Here is an 18,907-nt window from a genome sequence, read left to right as displayed (position 1 = left end):
TATCAAGAAAGGGATCTTTTTCCCTCATGTGTCCTAATGATTTTTCTGGTTCTTTGTAACCATAGAATAATCCTGTAATGAAATCTTTCCCAATGACACAATTGCACAGTACAATTGGGTTTCCATATTGAAGACTGGCTCGCTATTTTCAATTTCTCTTAAGGCATGAAAGCCTAGTCCCTGTGAACGTTTCTGGCGCTTACATTCTGGCCCCCAGTGCAGTCAAACAATGGCTTTTGTTACTTTTGATCAGACTTTCCACTGCATGGAAAACTACAGAGAGAATAGTTAATGGGGATGTAAAACCAGCATTCCAGAGGAAAGGGAACTAGGAACCGGAGTATATTGGATTAGCCAATGGAAATAAAAACAACCTAACCCCTATCTTTTGACAAAGTTATATGATGAATGTTTTGTAGCTCTTCATCATTTATCAGTGTTAAAAGTACATTAACATGTGACAGTAAAAGCTCTCCGACTCAGAAATGAACAGGCCCAGTTTGGCTGCAATACACTGAACATTTTTGTTATCAGTGCTCAGTGGTGCTGTCAGCTGATTGCATTACAAATGGAGACCAGATGTGTGTTTACACCACAGAGTCTGCGGGCTGAATCCTTCTTATAGCAATTGATGTGAATTTATTCACTCCTTATGACTAAGGAAAAGTGTCCTGGTTTGACAAACTAGCTGTGCTGCTGCGTGTCTGAAGGATTGCTCTTCCGAGTAGGCCTTGCAAATGAACACTATGGGGAGACCCTGCAGGAAACAGCATTGCTCTTTTGTCTCTCTCTCTCTCTCTCGCACTCCTTTTTTAACTACCTTGAGGCTCAGTAACCTGGCCAGACCATTAACACAGCCACCCCCCATAGGTGGCATGACAGATAAGCTATATCCCCTCCCTAAAACATGGCAGGATAATGATTAGTACCGGACTGCTCTGCACACTGCAGACATTGGGAGCCTGGTGCCCCTCGACTTTACTGCAGCACGGCCCGGACAGAAGGGTGGGTAACTCTCTCATGATGTGATCAGACTTGCTCATTAATAAAGACTGTGTTTGCTGCCATTAGCAGCTGTGCGGTTTTTATTGTATTACCCATTGACTTATCCCAGAGGGGTTAATATTACTCATGCTAGTCATAATTCATCTCGGCAGCTGGGAGACCTCTTGCAGCTTGCTGAAGATGGCTGGGCCATTAGCCGTTTGCGGCGGGGGGGATAATAACCTGTACTGATGAAATCCCCATCAAGATTAGACTTATTTTATTTCACACCCCAGATGTCATTTGGGCAGTAGAGTTGTTCCGTTTCATTTGTGAGGCGCTTTCAAAACAGGCTGAAAATTAAGGGCCGGGTTTTCAAAAGTCCTCAGCACTGACAACGGGGCTTGGGTTCCCCAAAGCCATCTGCATCCAAGCAGCTCCATTCTTCTTCAGCTTTGGAAGACTTGGCGATTTCATTAGGTGCCTAAGTGGGACCTGAGCTCTTTTGAAAATCCAGCCATGTAGGGCCCTGATCAGAAATCCACTGAGGTCAGTGGAAAAACTCCCATTGACTGCCAAGGGCTGTGGCCCTGGTTTAGGTGTCTAAGTGGGCACTGCTGGACTCTTGCTAACCTGGCTGTAAAGGCCCAGCCACCTTGCTGCTCGGAATGCCTTAGCCTCTTGGATAAACCTCGCCGTAGTTATTCATGGCTTTGTGTGTGTGTGTGTTTCTGTGTGTGTGTGTGTGTGTAAATTCCAGGGGTAAAATCCAGAAGGGCTGTTGCTAGCTGTGAGGGGTGGATGGGGAGGAGCCACTGCCAGCTTTCTCCTGCACTTCTCCCAAAGCCTTTCATCTCCAGAGGCCACCCAGGGCCTTCCCTTGCCTGCTTTCCAACACGGCTGCAGCTGCATGTGATACATCCTTCTGCCCGGGCTCCTTTCTAGGAGCCCAGGGATATGGGCAAGGGGGAGAGCAGGCCACGGGAACTGAAGCCAACTCTGCTGCAGTGACAGGGAGCACAGCTGGCTCACCTCCCTACGTTCACTGATCGATCTCCATGGTTCTGTTCTCCCCTCTACCTCTCATGCCAGAGACGTGGGGGGAGCAGCACTGCTTGAAGGAGGTGGCAGCATTGGGAGAAATACTCTTTTGGCAGAGAGGGGCTCTGCCTGCATGCTCCCTCTTCCCGGCCCTCATGCTCCTGTCCCATTAGAGTTCCTCCTACTGTTGTCTCTGGGATCCGGGCTATAGAGGCAGAGGGTGGGAGTCCCCCATACAGCATTCAGTGAAACCGTTAAGAGCTTTAGTCAATCGGGCCTCTTAATTTTGTGTCCCTAAAAATAGGCTGGCCCCCACTCAATAAAAAAACATCACTGACTCCTTATGCTTCTTTTAGGAGCATTTGCTCTTACTATGCACCAGCCATTCACCCACACAGAGCATAGTATTAAAAGTTTTACAATCCTGTATTAGCTTCCATTACAGTCATTGTGCTTGATGGGGATTCGGAATGGATATCCACCGCAGCAATTCATTGGCCTCCTGACATTTACTTTAACTCTATTGTAGATGCCTACAGTGCCCTCATAACACAGCAGGAGAATAAACTTGCCAAGTGTATTGAGTTATGCACTGCTACATGTAGTAAGAGACAGCAGAAAGGTCATCTTTGGATCCGTTGCATTGTCCTGATTTTGAGGTCATGTTATCAGCCTTACGCTGTTTGTTTTACCGCTTGCTTTCATCAGTCACAGCCTTTCCGCCCAGTGTGTGATTTCTCTGAAGATGTCCCAGCGGCTGTTTTAGTTGTGGGTGCTGCCTGGGAGAACAACTGTCTCCTTATCTCATCTTCTAGCCGTGTGAAAAAACAGCCTCCTTTGCATCAGAATATTCCGGGCCATTTCTCTTAGATAGGAGCGGAAAGTAAACAAGCAGGAAACCAAAAAATGAATAAATAAAATACATTTAAATACAATTAACCCACACACACACACATCCAGGGTACACAGCTTGCTTGTTCACATTACTGTATGTCAAATATGAAGACAGACAAAGATTTGTGTGTCACCTTAACAGTGACACCATTGCAGAAGCCTGAGGTGACCTATGCAAGAAAGAGGAACGTTTCTGAGCAAGGGAGATCGGGCAGGGACTGGGGGCAGGGCAGGGATTTGTGTGTGGTAGGAATTTGTTAACAGAGCGAGAAAAATGAGTTCCCTCTGCTCAGCCATCTCTCCCTCCTCAGCTTCCCTCCCTCTTTCCCCTCCACCACCAGCTGTTTGGATGAGGTGAGAGAAAACAGTGTCCATCTTTCTGTGCTCCTGTTTCTGTCTTCTCCAAGTCTTGGGCCCATTTGTAATGTTTGTATCGTGATCACACCTAGAGCTCCCAATCAGGATCAGGGCCCAAATGTACCAGGCACAGGATCTACAAAAAACAGAACCAAACACATGGTTTTGTCAGCCTGACAGGGACAGCAGGAAAGCTACTTAGACGAGACATACTCACTGTTAAGGGACATGCTCCATAGGGCCAAATATGTAGTCTTTACTTTGTGCTTATTCAGTTATTGACACCAATGGGAGTTTTACATGCATAAGGACTACAGGGGAGTCGCATTTTACATGGGGGTTAGGTTCTGAAGTCAGCGCGTAAGGTGAAAATCGCGTATAGTCAAACGCTCACTGAGTGGCATGGTGGGCGGAATCGCCCACACTACAGGTACAGTATTTAAATGGTTATTTTTCTCTTTTGTTTTGTTTTGCCGAGCGCATATAGTTAAAATTGCGTAAGTTAAATGCACCTATGATGCGACTCCACTGTATAAGATAGGGCTTTTATACAAGAATTGCCTTTCTTTAGGAAAATAAACCTCACCCATTAAGGTTTTTTTTCTTCCTTTGGTTTGTGGAACATAGCTTTCAAAATTCTGTTATGTTTCCCTAAGGAGTCTATGAGCAGGCGATATTTGGGAATTCTCAACTGTGCTGTTGCTGCTTCACAGCAGTTACATAATGAAAGTTAAGTGCAAGTTTGAATTAGATGGCTAGCCAGTGTGCAGATGGACCCCAGAATTTTAAAGATGATATTCTAAGAGTGCACGTTGTAATGAATGTGGCTATATGCGTATGGTACAGGGAAGGTGCATTGCGGGACGTGAAATTGTGTGCTAGTTATACAGGTATTGGGATGCAATGCCAATCTTCACAGCACAGTGGGTGGAATCCGTCTATCTATGTAGGCATTTTTATTTGTCATATAATGTACTCAATACATTTCATAATTATACAAATTTCATGAAATTCTTTGCATAAAATATTTCAATTTGTTTGTCATTGATTCTTCACCTCTGGCCAGTCGAAAGTATCTGTCTGTCTGTGGTATGTCTGTCTGTCACTCAGTGTGTGTGTGTACACACAGACATAGGTGGGTAGGTATACTATATCTATCATTCTCTATGCAGGGGTTTGAAACTCATTTTTGGAGAAGACCAAATTCCATTTTATAACCTGGTCCCTGGACTGAGGTCTGAACTTGGGCACCTCTGCTACCCTTAAAGGATCTCCCATGGGTATCAAGAGGGGGCTGCACAAAGATAAAGTGTAGCTCATGGCCCTTGGGGAGGTTTTCAGATTCACGTAAGTGATGCCGGAGCCCATGTCATATTAACTTTTAATCCCTTAGCTATTTTTGAAAATCCCTTGCTTAGTATGGTAAGTAAAGCCATGGAGGAGTCTGAAGTTGGCTCTTAAGTCCATGTTCAGGCATCTTGGCCAAAGTGCTGAGAAGCCAGTGGCTCTGAATAAAGTTGGTGGGAGTGGTGGAATGTTCAATACTTTGTGAATGTTGTTACTGACTTAGGAGCCTAAGTGAAGATTTCCAAGTTCAACTTTAGGTTCCTAGTTTGGAAAATCCCGGGTAAACCTTTACTGTCATTTTCATTATTAGGAGTTATGTCCTATTCAGCCTCGCTCAGTGGGAAAGTATTCTCACCTTAAGACCACAGCTATTTCTGCCCTTGCTCTCTCTCTCTCTCTCCTTTCTCCATCCTCCTTTCTCAGTCTTCGTCCCCCATCTCTCTCTTTGTTTGTCTCTCTTAATTTTCTTCCCTCTGCATCTCCTTCCCTGCAACTGCTCCCAGTCCCCACCTGCATGGGCTTCTCACCCAGCCTGTTCCCCGGTCCAGCTGATAAAATGATCGGCAATTAAATGGTTAATGATACCATGGAGAGTGTTGTCATTAGGTTTTAGCGTCAACACACACTCCAGTTATATGAACAAGGAGTGGGGGTGTCAGCATTCCCTCAGCTATTGCTTGACTATCTGCAGACTCAAGGGGTACTTCTACACTGCAAAGAAAAACCCGCGGCGTCGAGTCTCGGGGCCTGGGTCGATTGACTCGGGCTCATGAGGCTAAAATTAGCAGTGTAGACGTTTCCACTCAGGCTGGAGCCCAGGCTCTCAAATCCAACCAGGGGGAAGGGCCTCAGAGCCCAGGCTCCAGCCCAAAGTGAGAATGTCTACACTGTGATTTTAATCCCCACAGTCCAAGCCCTGCAAGTCCGAGTCAGTTGACCTAGGCTCTGAGACTTGGTACCGTGGGTTTTTCTTTGCTGTGTAGAGGTACCCAAGAAGACAATCCTTGCTTCTAATTTGGAAGGTTAACTTCACGGTCATGAGGGCTAGAAACGTATTTGAAATGAAAGCATATGTAGGACACATGAGTGCATCAAACAGGCCAGGTGTTTGACACCTCTGATCAACGGTGTTTGTCTCGCTAATTTGTTTGTTTGTTCTGATTGTTATTGTGCAAGGCTGTGGGAGATGGCAGTAGTGGTCAATAGATGATCGTCTTCTATAGAAGCTGGACTTTGTGACTGCTCAGCGTAATAGATAGCTTCAGGCTGCACCTAAGTGCAAGCTCTGGTTTGCCTGCTGTTAGATATATGTGAAGTAATCATTAGATAATGTAGTTGCTGATTACAGTTGTAAACAGAGGTGGATTCACTGAAGCATTTTAAAGACAGATTTTGACTATAGCTGACTATTGTGAATGGAGACCCGAGTGATGCCAGGAAAGTGACCCTAATGTTAACTTCATCTGGTGCAGAGGCCTTATGGAGTTGTAATAGTTTCCAGCTCTTACCTGTGGGTGGTTCTAATTTTGATAGAGTCCTAGCACAGCTTGAAGATTGTTGTGTGCGCTGGAAGAAAGTAAGTCATAAAAGACTCCTCTTCCGCATGAGAACAATAACAGCAAAGATGTGGTTGGAAAGTGTTTTATAGCCTGGAAGCTCAAGAGACATTTGTGTGATATTTATTTTTGGCCCCACTGACATATTTCCCCATTAGAAAGAGGATGGCAGTGAGCTTTGAGGAAGGAAGTTTGCTGAGAGATGGTGAGCTAACCCTAGAAACAGCCATACGGATCTGCGAAGCAATGGAACAAGCCAAACTGCAGTCACAAGCTTTCCATGAAGACGAGAGTCAAGGAAGCACACATGAGGGTATCGCTCAGAGGGGCACAAAGGACGGACATGAGAAGAAAACCCAGGGGGTCACAGTCAGCACAAGGAAGAGCACAAAACCAGAAGGCAGGCTGATGTCTGTGTAGGAATTGACGAAGTGAATATGCACATACAGACTACCTAGCGTCTGGCCAAAAGTGCAGCATTTGTTGTGAGTGCAACCAATTTGCAAACCCATGCAGGCAAAAGGAAAAGGTAAATGCTTTGAAGGATTACATTGATAACCTCAGTGGTGAAAAGCTGTACAGCGATTCCATATCGCAGTCGTCATTGGCAAAGACTGGCCTATTACCCTTAAAGCCCAGGGAATGGCAATTGCATATAAAGTGGACGCAGGTACTGAAATCAAGGTGTTACCGGTATGACTGTGACACATTCTGACAGAGATGCCAATTTATGAAATAAGCAAATATCTGAGAACACACATTGCCCTGTTTCTGCATCGGGAAGATGCCGTATCACCCTGATATATGACATACAGAGAAGTAAATGCTGAAATTGTTACAAGGGCTGGAACACATATCTTAGGCCTGGAATCAGGCTAGCCATTGGGACTGATGTTTATTGTAGGAAGACCAAAGACAGGGTAGGCCCACTGCTCAGTGAAGAGGGAGAAACAGTAACAGGAAACTTGGAAATGGCAGAGATGCTTAATGACTTCTTTGTTTTGGTCTTCACCGAGAAGTCTGAAGGAATGCCTAACATAGTGAATGCTAATGGGAAGGAGGTAGGTTTAGCAGATAAAATAAAAAAAGAACAAGTTAAAAATCACTTAGAAAAGTTAGATGCCCGCAAGTCACCAGGGCCTGATGAAATGCATCCTAGAATACTCAAGGAGCTAATAGAAGAGGTATCTGAGCCTCTAGCTATTATCTTTGGAAAATCATGGGAGACGGGAGAGATTCCAGAAGAGTGGAAAAGGGCAAATATAGTGCCCATCTATAAAAAGGGAAATAAAAACAACCCAGGAAACTACAGACCAGTTAGTTTAACTTCTGTGCCAGGGAAGATAATGGAGCAAGTAATTAAGGAAATCATCTGCAAACACTTGGAAGGTGGTACGGTGATAGGAAATAGCCAGCATGGATTTGTAAAGAACAAATCGTGTCAAACCAATCTGATAGCTTTCTTTGATAGGATAACGAGTCTTGAGGATAAGGGAGAAGCTGTGGATGTGGTATACCTAGACTTTTAGTAAGGCGTTTGATACAGTCTTGCATGATATTCTTACCGATAAACTAGGCAAATACAATTTAGATGGGGCTACTATAAGGTGGGTGCATAACTGGCTGGATAACCGTACTCAGAGAGTTGTTATTAATGGTTCCCAATCCTGCTGGAAAAGCATAACAAGTGGGGTTCCGCAGGGGTCTGTTTTGGGACCGGCTCTGTTCAATATCTTCATTAACGACTTAGATATTGGCATAGAAAGTACGCTTATTAAGTTTGCAGATGATATCAAACTGGGAGGGATTGCAACTGCTTTGGAGGACAGGGTCATAATTCAAAATGATCTGGACAAATTGGAGAAATGGTCTGAGGTAAACAGGATGAAGTTTAACAAAGACAAATGCAAAGTGCTCCACTTAGGAAGGAAAAATCAGTTTCACACATACAGAATGGGAAGAGACTGTCTAGGAAGGAGTACGGCAGAAAGGGATCTAGGGGTTATAGTGGACCACAAGCTAAATATGAGTCAACAGTGTGATGCTGTTGCAAAAAAAGCAAACATGATTCTGGGATGTATTAACAGGTGTGTTGTGAGCAAGACACGAGAAGTCATTCTTCCGCTCTACTCTGCGCTGGTTAGGCCTCAACTGGAGTATTGTGTCCAGTTCTGGGCACCGCATTTCAAGAAAGATGTGGAGAAATTAGAGAGGGTCCAGAGAAGAGCAACAAGAATGATTAAAGGTCTTGAGGACATGACCTATGAAGGAAGCCTGAAAGAATTGGGTTTGTTTAGTTTGGAAAAGAGAAGACTGAGAGGGGACATGATAGCAGTTTTCAGGTATCTAAAAGGGTGTCATAAGGAGGAGGGAGAAAACTTGTTCACCTTAGCCTCTAAGGATAGAACAAGAAGCAATGGGCTTAAACTGCAACAAGGGAAGTTTAGGTTGGACATTAGGAAAAAGTTCCTAACTGTCAGGGTGGTTAAACACTGGAATAAATTGCCTAGGGAGGTTGTGGAATCTCCATCTCTGGAGATATTTAAGAGTAGGTTAGATAAATGTCTATAAGGGATGGTCTAGACAGTATTTGGTCCTGCCATGAGGGCAGGGGACTGGACTCGATGACCTCTCGAGTTCCCTTCCAGTCCTAGAATCTATGTATAACAGGACTTGACTCAGAACATTATAACTTAAGTGGAAAAATGCTTAAAGGATTTAGGGACGTTAACAGTAACATGGCAAGTGGCCTTAAGTCTGTGCGCCTTTTTTATCATATGTGCAGCCAGCACCATTCCTGTGGCTGTGAGGAGCAACTTACAGTGGAGGAACCTACAGACCCTGGGTGCATTCTGCTGGCAGTGGTTGGAGAAAACTTTTGGGCCTGAATATGCCAACGTGAGGCGGGAGCTCTATCACATGCCAGCCAGATGTGAAATCTGGGGGGGGAAATGGCAGGGTTCAAAGTCTTTACCCTTCTGGATGCATCAGATTAGTTTTGGCAAATGTTCCTAACTCAAGAGAGTTCTTGATGGCATTTTAATGTCTTTTGACAGGCACCATTTCCAACGCCTTTATTTTGGTGTTTGTTTAGCCTCTGTTATATTCTATAGAACGGTGTAGCAGCTCCTGGGCCGCATAGATGCTTTTATCATTTGGGACAACACAGAATAAGAACCCAATGACAGGCCTGTATAAAATTCCGTAGGTTGCTAGGGACAATGCACTGAAACTGAATAAAACGAAGTGCTGACTGCAAAGGAAGAGGACTCTTGTATTTGGCGGACTCATCTTCATTACAACCTGGAGACCTACTTTAAACACAATGACCTGTGGCACCTGGAAGGATACAAACACATGTGGCCTAGAACCACTGGGCTCACTCATTAACAATATGATGGACGTACCAACACAACTGCAGGAAGCAGTGGTATTTCTGAAACCATCTACCGGCTCAGCTCCACACACACACACACACACAGAAGAAGAAGAAATTTATAAGCCCCAGTGACTCAATTGAAGGTTACCAGTTATTTTAGGAATTAGAGGAAATGAAAGATAAAAGTTTAAAATGAATTGTTTTAGAACAAAAGGGAGGAATGTGTGGAATAGCTGTTACCATTCTGCAAGGCTACTAGCAGTATCTGAAGAGGACAAGAAGTCAGCCACCATACTAGAATGCAGAGCTCTTTGACTGCTCATCAGAGCAGAGAGTGGCAGGCACCTTTTAAAAGTAGAATCTGGTCTCGGTGGTATGAGATGCATGAACAGTAAGGTTAAAATAATTTAATCCTTGAATATAAGTTGTCATTGCTTCAATGGAAAGAACAATTCTCTGAAGATGAGTATATGAGCATCTTCCCTCTGGTTTCATTAAATCAGACAGTCGTTGCTGTTGAATTGATGGTAGTTATTCATTTATAAAGACAGTTAATTGATTTACATGGAGACAGAAGCTCTGCCTGCTATTTCTATGTTTCTACAATCCAGCATTTAAATAGGCACCCAAAATGGGTGAACAAGAGAAATATCTGATTTTGTCTATTGGACGATAATTTGATAGTGGCCCTTTCACCCTGGAGGGAATTTGTAACTTCGTTTATACCCGCTTCTGTACAATTTCCCTTCGCCCCTACTACAAAGCCAGCAAGGTAAAACAGCTCAAGGTAAGGATGAAAGCCCAAAAAGGAAACAAATGTGCCAGGGCAATGCCAGGTTCAGGTTTGGTTTAGGTGATACTGAGATTCAGGAGTCTGTTAATGATGCAGATATTAAAATCTCTAAACTCCAGTATAATCCAAATAGCCAATTTGCCGGTCCCTACTGGAGACTCCTCTGTGGCGGCACAGGAAAGCTTGGTCCCTTGTTTGAAGTTGACTTTGTGTGTTTTCATGCTGCCAGTCAGAAGATGCAGTAAGCCATTAAATTCAAGCTTTAAGATTAAACAATAAAGTGATTGAGGTGAAGCACTCCCGCTGTTTAATATGGCTCCCAAATTGCAGTAATGGCCAACGTATTAAACAGCTCTTCTTTTCAGCAGTGCCTTGAATGGCTGAATACGCTTCTACTTATTAAATCAAAGTTATGAAAATTGCTGTTTGTTTCCTAGTTAAGGTGGGTTATAGCAGTCTCATTTTGTTCCTTTTTATGAGAAGTCAGTTTTGCTGAGGAGACCAGTAGCTGAAATGTAACTTCTTTCTTCATCATCGAGTAATCTGCTGGGCTTGCGAGATACTGTTATTTTGATGATAAGCTCATGCATAGTTACACATTGATTGTGCTAGGGCAGGTATTGAGATGTTACCGTATGGCTGAAGAAAACAGGAATTCCATTGTGTAATTCCATGTAAAGCAGCTGCACCTACTTTCCCACCTCCACATCTTTATTTTTGTTACAATAATTGCTGGCAAATTTACAGTACAAAGGAATACGTGCCCACAGATTCCAGTACCGTGCAGTGATAGGGCCTGATTCTGATCTCACTGCACTGGTGGAAATTGGGAAGCAACTCCACTGAAGTCAATGCAGTCACACTGGCAAGAAAGCAGTGTGTGTTTAATCAGATTCAGCACCACTGATTTTAAATCATGAAATCTCTTGTGCTCTGTTTCCTGCTTGAACCTTCATTTTGCAAAACAGTTTGCTGTCTTAACTTTCTGTGTGTAGGAGGGACTGCAGAATGATTAAAATAAAATACAAAATTGTTGCATTGCTGCAGGGAAAAATGCATAAAATTGTTAAACATTTGCATCACCTTTGAATTCTTCTGCTTTGCCCACTCTGACACACAGCTGTCTTTCACAAGAAAATGAGTAATTTAGGTCAGCATACTTGCAAACTGAGACAGATTAAAACATAGGGGTAATTGAAAATATTTACATTCACAGCAAAGATCCAGGCTGATGGTACAATGATCCTTATGCATGCATCTAAAAGGAGAAAATAGGATCCTTTTCCTTCTACGCTTTTTACCACTTAGCCAGGAACAGTGAAACATCTTTCCGTTTTCTCCTGTCCTTCAACTCCTAGCTGAAGTCCGGGGAGACAGCTGCCAACATTGCCAGAGAGCTTGCAGAGCAGACGAAAAATCACTTGAACGCTGGAGACATCACATATTCAGTCCGAGCCATGGACCAACTGGTGGGCTTGCTGGATGTGCAGCTCCGAAACCTGACTCCAGGTGGGAAAGACAGTGCTGCGCGCAGTTTAAACAAGGTAAGAAGCGAAGGCCTTGGGAACGGTGAGGAGGATAAGCAAGAGTTGTGCTTTCTCCAGAGAGGTATTAGAAGGCCTCACTATTGCCAGTGTTGGAATGTGATTCTTTCTAAGTAGATGGGAGCACATGGCCGTTTTCATTTGCAATGTATTTTTAGTCTGTCGAGTTGTGGAACAGTTGTTAATGCCAAGTGTGCTGCTAATGTTGGAAAATGTCTGCACTCAAACGCTTAGCAGAATAAACTCCATGAGGCTGATTTTGTTCCCAGCTACCATGCATGAGTGCAACTCGAGAGAAACTCTGTTGAGGCAATTGGAAATATTCTGGATTTACACCTATGCGACTGGCAGTGGAATTTTGCCCAGTGAGTCTATTGCTGAATCCACTTGTGAAATGCCCCTTGCACTCTAAACCACACAATGAGGGATCTGGGTTTATAAAAATCCTAGCCAATGAATTTACCTTGACGGGAGGAGGGGAAAGGTATTGGAAATGACAAAGTGAATGTTAATTAGCAAAACACTTTTATTTAAAATAGCACAACCTGGCAAGGTAATTTAACATTGGACAGTTCTTTTTATGTCTAACTTTTTCCAGGGCTACCTTTTGTATCATATGATTACTGTGTAGTTCCTGTGATGTCTAGATGGAAAATATTGTTATCTTGGGAGCTGGGTGTGGATGGCAATTTAAATGTTAAAGATCGGGAAGTGGTTGATAGTTGAATTCTTAGCTGTGGAGTTCATACAAATAAATTTGCCCCTTTAAGGTGAAATCCACTCCTGTGTAAAATGTCATCCTAGGGCTTACACATCACTTAAGTATCAGTTTAGCCCACAAAATAGGACCTATATGGAATTAAAGTGGTGGTTCATATAGACCTTGCATTGGCCCTTAAGACAAAGAATAGATCCCTCAGATTGACTGAAGAAGTGAGCTGTAGCCCACGAAAGCTTATGCTGAAATAAATTTGTTAGTCTATAAGGTGCCACAAGTACTCCTGTTCTTTATACACAGTTATGTAGACCGTATTATTAAAACGAGGTACCAAATTCTGCTCTGAGTTACACCATTGGCTTTAATGGCAGAGACATCTGTGTAACTACGAGCAGAACTTGGTTCCAAGGTTAGATTGAGTCTGAGGTGGGGAGGGGGAATCGCAGATACACCAGATATTTTCTGTGTTTCCTGTATTTTGGGAGGCAAACCCAAATAATTCTATGAAAAGCAAAGTTCTCTCTTTAATATGCATTATTATTGTCGATTTACGCTGTTTTAAGCACAAAAGATCTTTTGGATTGTTATAGCGAAACCAAAAAACAACTCTAGGAGTTAGAGTTCTGTGCATCCTGTGCTTTGCATGTGCTGTTGGCTGGGTTAACTTGATGCTATTAATTAATATTGCTTCAAGCTCTCCTATAACAGTGTGGGCATTAACTGTTACAGGGCCATAAGAGTGTGTATTACAGACGTACTGCAAAGCTTTTAGATACGAAATTCTGTTGATATCTGACAACATTGGGTAAAACTGGCAATTACTGTCACATACTAACTGGTTACATGATTCTCATTTGCTTGCTACTTTGAATATTGCTTAGCTACATACAGCATCCAGTCACCTTTGCTTTGCAAAACATATGTTTTTAATCCTTGTCTATTTCACCTTCTGACATTTCTCCATTTCTATGAAAATGTGGTTGTAGCTAGAGGGGGGAAGAACATAACAAGACAGTGTGTTTCTCACTCTGCCTTGCCTTCCTGTGGTCCCCTCTAGCAGTTTTCCCCCCTCAGGTTTCCACAGTCAACTAGTACAAATCAATTGTGCTGCACATTAAAATTCTGGAGTGTGTGGAGTCCTGCAAATCAGTGATACGAGTCAGTGATCCAAATGACAGGCTCAGTAATTTACTTGCCCTCATTCCCCACTTAATTCTTTAGAGGAGCAACTGCTCTATGTTCATTTAAGAATGCATGGATTAAAGCTGGAAGTAGTATTGGGCAAACAATAGGCAGTAGAGTCACTGCTCCATTATCCCCTTTGCTGATCAAGGATAATGCACCGAAAAGAAAAGAAAAAGTAATTAGCAAAGACTTTGTGTTTTGTTCTGTTTAGTCAGAGAGAGCAAAAGAAAGCAAGCAACAGCCATCAAATATTCGTTTAATCTTTAGGAGAAATGTGCAAGTCCACCGAAAGGACTTCGCTCAGTACTTGGCCCGAAAACGGGGCTCTTATTTTTTTCATACAAGTTGATGTAAAATGAATTGAAATGAACTGGGGTGATGGTGGGGCATTGTTTTCTTTTGTTAAAATTTTAACTACGTTAACATACACTAGGGAGATTTTAGCATGTGCCAGCAGCAGCTTCATGGCCCAGTTAGCTCACACACCCAGCACGGTGTCGGCAAGCCCAAAGATAAAATAGCCTGAAATATTCAGCCTGTTTCTCATTTAGCTGTAATTGACACCTCTTTAACAGCCCTTTACACTGTCAGAGCAAGGTAAAGGAGCCTTGTGCAAATAAGAATAAGGCTCGAAATCTCTGGCATTGTCTGACATGTGCAATGTATGATTTCAAATTTGCAAGGTAAATTTAGCTTACAGAATAGTTACAGTTTGCCTCAAGGCCTGCTGCCATAACTAACAGCTGTGTGGCAATTTCCAGTCTGTGCTTTCCTGAAAAGAACTAACCCAACTGTTTCTAGAGCCAGTCCTTACAGCATTCCACTGCTGCTTAGCTTGCATGTTCTCCTAGAAACTCATCAACAGCAAAATGATAGTTTTTGTGTAGATGTTTTCTTTATTTTTTTCCCCTTGTTTTCTTCTGTCACTAACTTGTTTTTTCTATTCCGTCTTTAATCTGCTGTCTTTATGGATTCAGCTTCAGAAAAGGGAGCGCTCTTGCAGGGCCTATGTCCAGGTATTTCTAGTGTTTTTATAAATCTGTCAAGTTGTTTGACTGAATGTCTGGTGCTGTTCTTGTGTCTGTGTATCTGATCACTCTAGCCTTTGTGGCAGCAAATTATCTAGTTAAGGCTACAGGATAACATTATAATTCCGCTTTCCATTGCTTACAACTTTCAAGAATGGTTGGGGCAGAAACTCACTAGAAAATTGGGGGAAAGATTGGAGAAAATTATTTCAGCCACTTTTTGAGTTATCCAAATGGGGAAGGCAGTTTTTTGTATATATTATTATTAGTATTGTTATTATTTATTAGTCGTGTTTATTACTATAGTACCTAAGGGCCAGCCAAGACTGGCACCCCATTGTGCGAGGTGCTGTACAAACTCAGGGTAGGTGATTGTCCCTTCCCTGAACAGCTTACGATATACATAGACAAGAGAAACACAAGGTAGGGGTAGGGGTGGAGCACACCAGCAGCGTGAATAATGAGATGATGGCAAATAGTGTGTTGGTTCCACTTTTCGAGGTGGGGGAGCTTGGTTTTAATCAGGAGGGGATCAGCTAAATGGAAGGGCAAGGGGATGGGGCACATGGCAGGGGAGAAGAGGGTACGAGGGGCAGGTGTGAAGTGAAGCTGTGGAGAACACAGAGAGGGCGTGGGGGGTTTGGAGCAAACAGCCAATCAGCACAGGCCAATCACCCATCAGAACCATAGGAAGTTCTCTGAGCGTCCTGAGGTCTCTGCTTTGGCTGGAATTTCCAGTCAGCTCCTCTCTGATGTTCTCCTTCTAAGGCCACTTGAAGAGGTGGCGGGGAAGCACCACCTGGTTCCTGGTGCCCCCAGAGTGCAGGGGAGGGGTCTACTTTACACAGATCTGGGTTGGGGTGGGATTTGGGAGAGGGGTGGCTGCAGCTGGGTCCCATTTTAGCCCCTCTTCCCCGTGGAGCAGTCCCTGCTTTGGCTGCGTCTGTTCCGCCTGTGCACATGTATTTTCACTTTAGAAAAGTAAGGTAAAGCTTCTGTGCACATTGGTCGCTCAAATACTACTGAATGACACACGTGGCTTATCCTCATTAAGGAATAATGCCATGTGGGGGTAGCCTGTCCCCCTTGGTGTGGCTTAAGCCCGCCTCCTTTTTCTCTTCTGGGCCAATACTTGGAGCAGCTTCTCCTCTCCAGGTTTGGGACTTGTGTTCCTTTCTGGCACCTGGTGCCTCCACTCAGAGGATTCTCACTGGTCCAGATACCCATGGGTGCTCTCCCTTGAGAAAATCAATGCTAATGCTGCAAGCTGGCAAGGAGTGTATAGTCCGGTCCCCAGGACCATAAAAGTAAATAAACTTAACCCCAGCAAAGGAATGGTGTACCCAAAGTGACAGTATAAGGCAGGGGGTTTTACTGAGAACAGGAAGATGGGAGCTGAGGAAAGAAAGGGTTAAGGTTAACTAATAATTACCAAATGTTTATAAGTAAGCCACACTCCCACCTCCTAAATCTCCCAGACTCCTCCAAACCCAGCTCCCTGCCTGGCAACTGGCCAAAGCAGATGGCACAGGTGAGATGGTGTACCTTGAGATGGAGTACAACTCTCTAGTGCAGCAGGCAGTTCAGAAACAACTCCCACCGTGAAATGTGCCTGCTTAAATCAAGCTGCTCCAAGTATTAGTAAGAGCAAATGCCCAGAGGAGAAAAACGGGGAGGGCTGAAGCCACATTCAGGGGGAGGGGCTACCACCCACTGGCATTATTCCTTAATGAGGATCACAAGCTAAATATGAGTCAGCAGTGCAACACTGTTACAAAAAAAAGCAAACATCATTCTGGGATGTATTAGCAGGAATGTTGTAAACAAGACACGAGAAGTCATTCTTCCGCTCTACTATGCGCTGATTAGACCTCAATTGGAGTTCTGTGTCCAGTTCCGGGGTCCATATTTCAGGAAAGATGTGGACAAATTGGAGAGAACCCAGAGGGGGGCAACAACAATTATAAAAGTTCTAGACAACATGACCTATGAGTAAAGATTAAAAAATTGGGTTTGTTTAGTCTAAAAAAAATATAATGGAGCTATATCTATCTCATAGAACTGGAAGGGACCCTGAAAGGTCATTGAGTCCAGCCCCCCGCCTTCACTAGCAGGACCAAGTACTTCACAACTCTGGGTTTAGCAAGCCAATGCTCAAACCACTGAGCTCTCCCTCCCCCCTGGAGAAAAGAAGACTGAAAACAGTTTTGAAGTACATAAAAGGTTGTTACAAAGAAGAGGGAGAAAAATTGTTCTTGTTAACTTCTGAGGTTAGGACAAGAAGCAATGGGCTTAAATTGCAGCAAGGGCGGTTTAGGTTGGACATTAGGAAAAACTTCTATCAGGGTAGTTAATCACTGGAACAAATTGCATATGGATGTTGTAGAATCTTCGTCATGGGGAGATGTTTCAGAGTAGATTAGACAAACACCAGTCAGGGACAGTCTAGATAATACTTAGCCCTGCCTTGAGTGCAGGGGACTGGACAAGATGACCTCTTGAGGTCCTTTCCAGTTCTATACTTCTATGATTCTATCATTTCTTAATTTTAAAATATTTTTGTCCAACTCTCACAGCACCTATTTGTCACGGAGGATTTGCCACAGGTGAAGTTTCAATTTTTTGGGACCCATCCCTGTAAATCCTCCTCATGTAGAGCGTCCATGGACTTTAGTAGGAGTCTGTACAGAGAATATGCCAAATTGTGCCTTGGGTGTTCAGCTAACCTGGAGTTTCCATATACAAAACCCCCCTAATCTTTAGAGTTCTCATTTAAAGTGGAACAGTTTCATTTTACCCTCCTCAGGTAACTCAGAAATAAGGAAAGCATTTTCTTCAAACTTTCCCCCCAAATCCACCTGATGGCTGAGACCAATCCTGGAACACTTCAGGTGAAAGGGGACATTTGTCATAAAGTGATGACCAGTTGCAAGCTGTGGGCCTGATTCTGCAAAGACTTACAAGCCAGCTTAACTTTATGCACTGCTAGTTGTCCTAGTGCATAGAGCACTGGAGTGGGCTTCCGTTCCTGGCTCTACCACGAGCCTGCTGGGAGACGCTGGGTAAGTCACTCCCTCTCTATGTGCTTCAGTTTCTCCATCTGTAAAATGGGGACGTAAAGAGCTGTGAGATCTACTGATGAAAAGCACTAGGTATTATTATTATTATTACTCAGAGTCTTTGCAGGATCAGGATGATAGTGCAATTTGTCCTGTTACCTTGACTATAGATGCAGTGAGGCTTATAAAGCAGTATGTGCAATGTGAATGAGTTAACTTTGCAATAAGGAACACTTTTTTTTATCTCCTGATTTTTGTGCGTTTAATTTTGCAGTCTTAATGTTGCAGTAATGCAGGATTTGCCATTATTTATATGTATATAATACACACACAGACATTAAAACAAAACACACATTTATGTTTAAGGTCCCCTCTATACATCTGTACATTTCTAGTTTCTGCACCTACAAACCATGACATCTTATGCTATGATACACTTTACTTTGTCAATGCATCCTCTAGCATTTCTATGACTGTAAAATGTGTATAAAACTGCATTCCTCTTCATTACCCGGTCTGATCCCTTTGAGTATGGATATCCTGAGGTGTGTGAGAGTTGTATCTAGCCTCACCCCTGGTACACTGATCTGCTTTCATCAGTAAAGAGAAGTAAATGTTTTCCATTCCTCAGGCTGAGTACTCTTAAGATTTCAGAGAGAGTAGCCAAGCCCATTACTGTTTTTCTTCTTCTTCGCTATCTTTGAGATTTTGCTGTGTAAAAAAGAAAAAGCAAACTCTTATATTTTTTTATTTTATTTTTTCCTTTGGCCAATAATGTATAGCGTATTTAACATACTTTTAAAGAAATGTGGAGGCTGCAAAATAAGGTCCGCATCCTGCAAAGACTTAGGCATATGCTTAACTTTAAGCATGCGAGTATTTCCCTTTAACTCAGTGGGGCTACTCGCGTGTTTAAAAGTTAAGGATTGCCTTCCAAGGTGATTTAAAGTAAATTGAATTAATGTTACTTTAATTCTGAATGAGAGCATCCGCATAGGGTCTTAGCGTTGTTTAACTAATCC

At 43.2% G+C, this 18,907-nt stretch overlaps 1 protein-coding gene across 11 annotated transcripts in view; it reads left to right on the top strand.

Annotated features, from left to right (window-relative positions):
• The window catches only part of ADGRL3 (adhesion G protein-coupled receptor L3), a 518,922-nt gene that overhangs the window by 325,859 nt on the left and 174,156 nt on the right, over positions 1-18,907 (top strand). For 10 of the 11 annotated variants that reach the window (XM_029911933.1, XM_029911932.1, XM_029911929.1 and 7 more), the window contains 2 exons: positions 11,710-11,895; positions 14,776-14,814. In XM_029911933.1, the coding sequence (XP_029767793.1) occupies positions 11,710-11,895; positions 14,776-14,814 (225 nt within the window). The remainder of the gene's footprint in view (positions 1-11,709; positions 11,896-14,775; positions 14,815-18,907) is intronic. The other variant, XM_029911930.1, reaches the window with a different exon arrangement.

Source organism: Terrapene carolina, unplaced genomic scaffold (genome assembly GCF_002925995.2).
Source record: "Terrapene carolina triunguis isolate 2854851 unplaced genomic scaffold, T_m_triunguis-2.0 Scaffold136, whole genome shotgun sequence".
NCBI classification, from domain to species: Eukaryota; Metazoa; Chordata; order Testudines; family Emydidae; genus Terrapene; species Terrapene triunguis.
The sequence above is the reverse complement of the archived record's forward strand: the minus strand, read 5'-3'. Positions and strand labels throughout refer to the sequence as shown.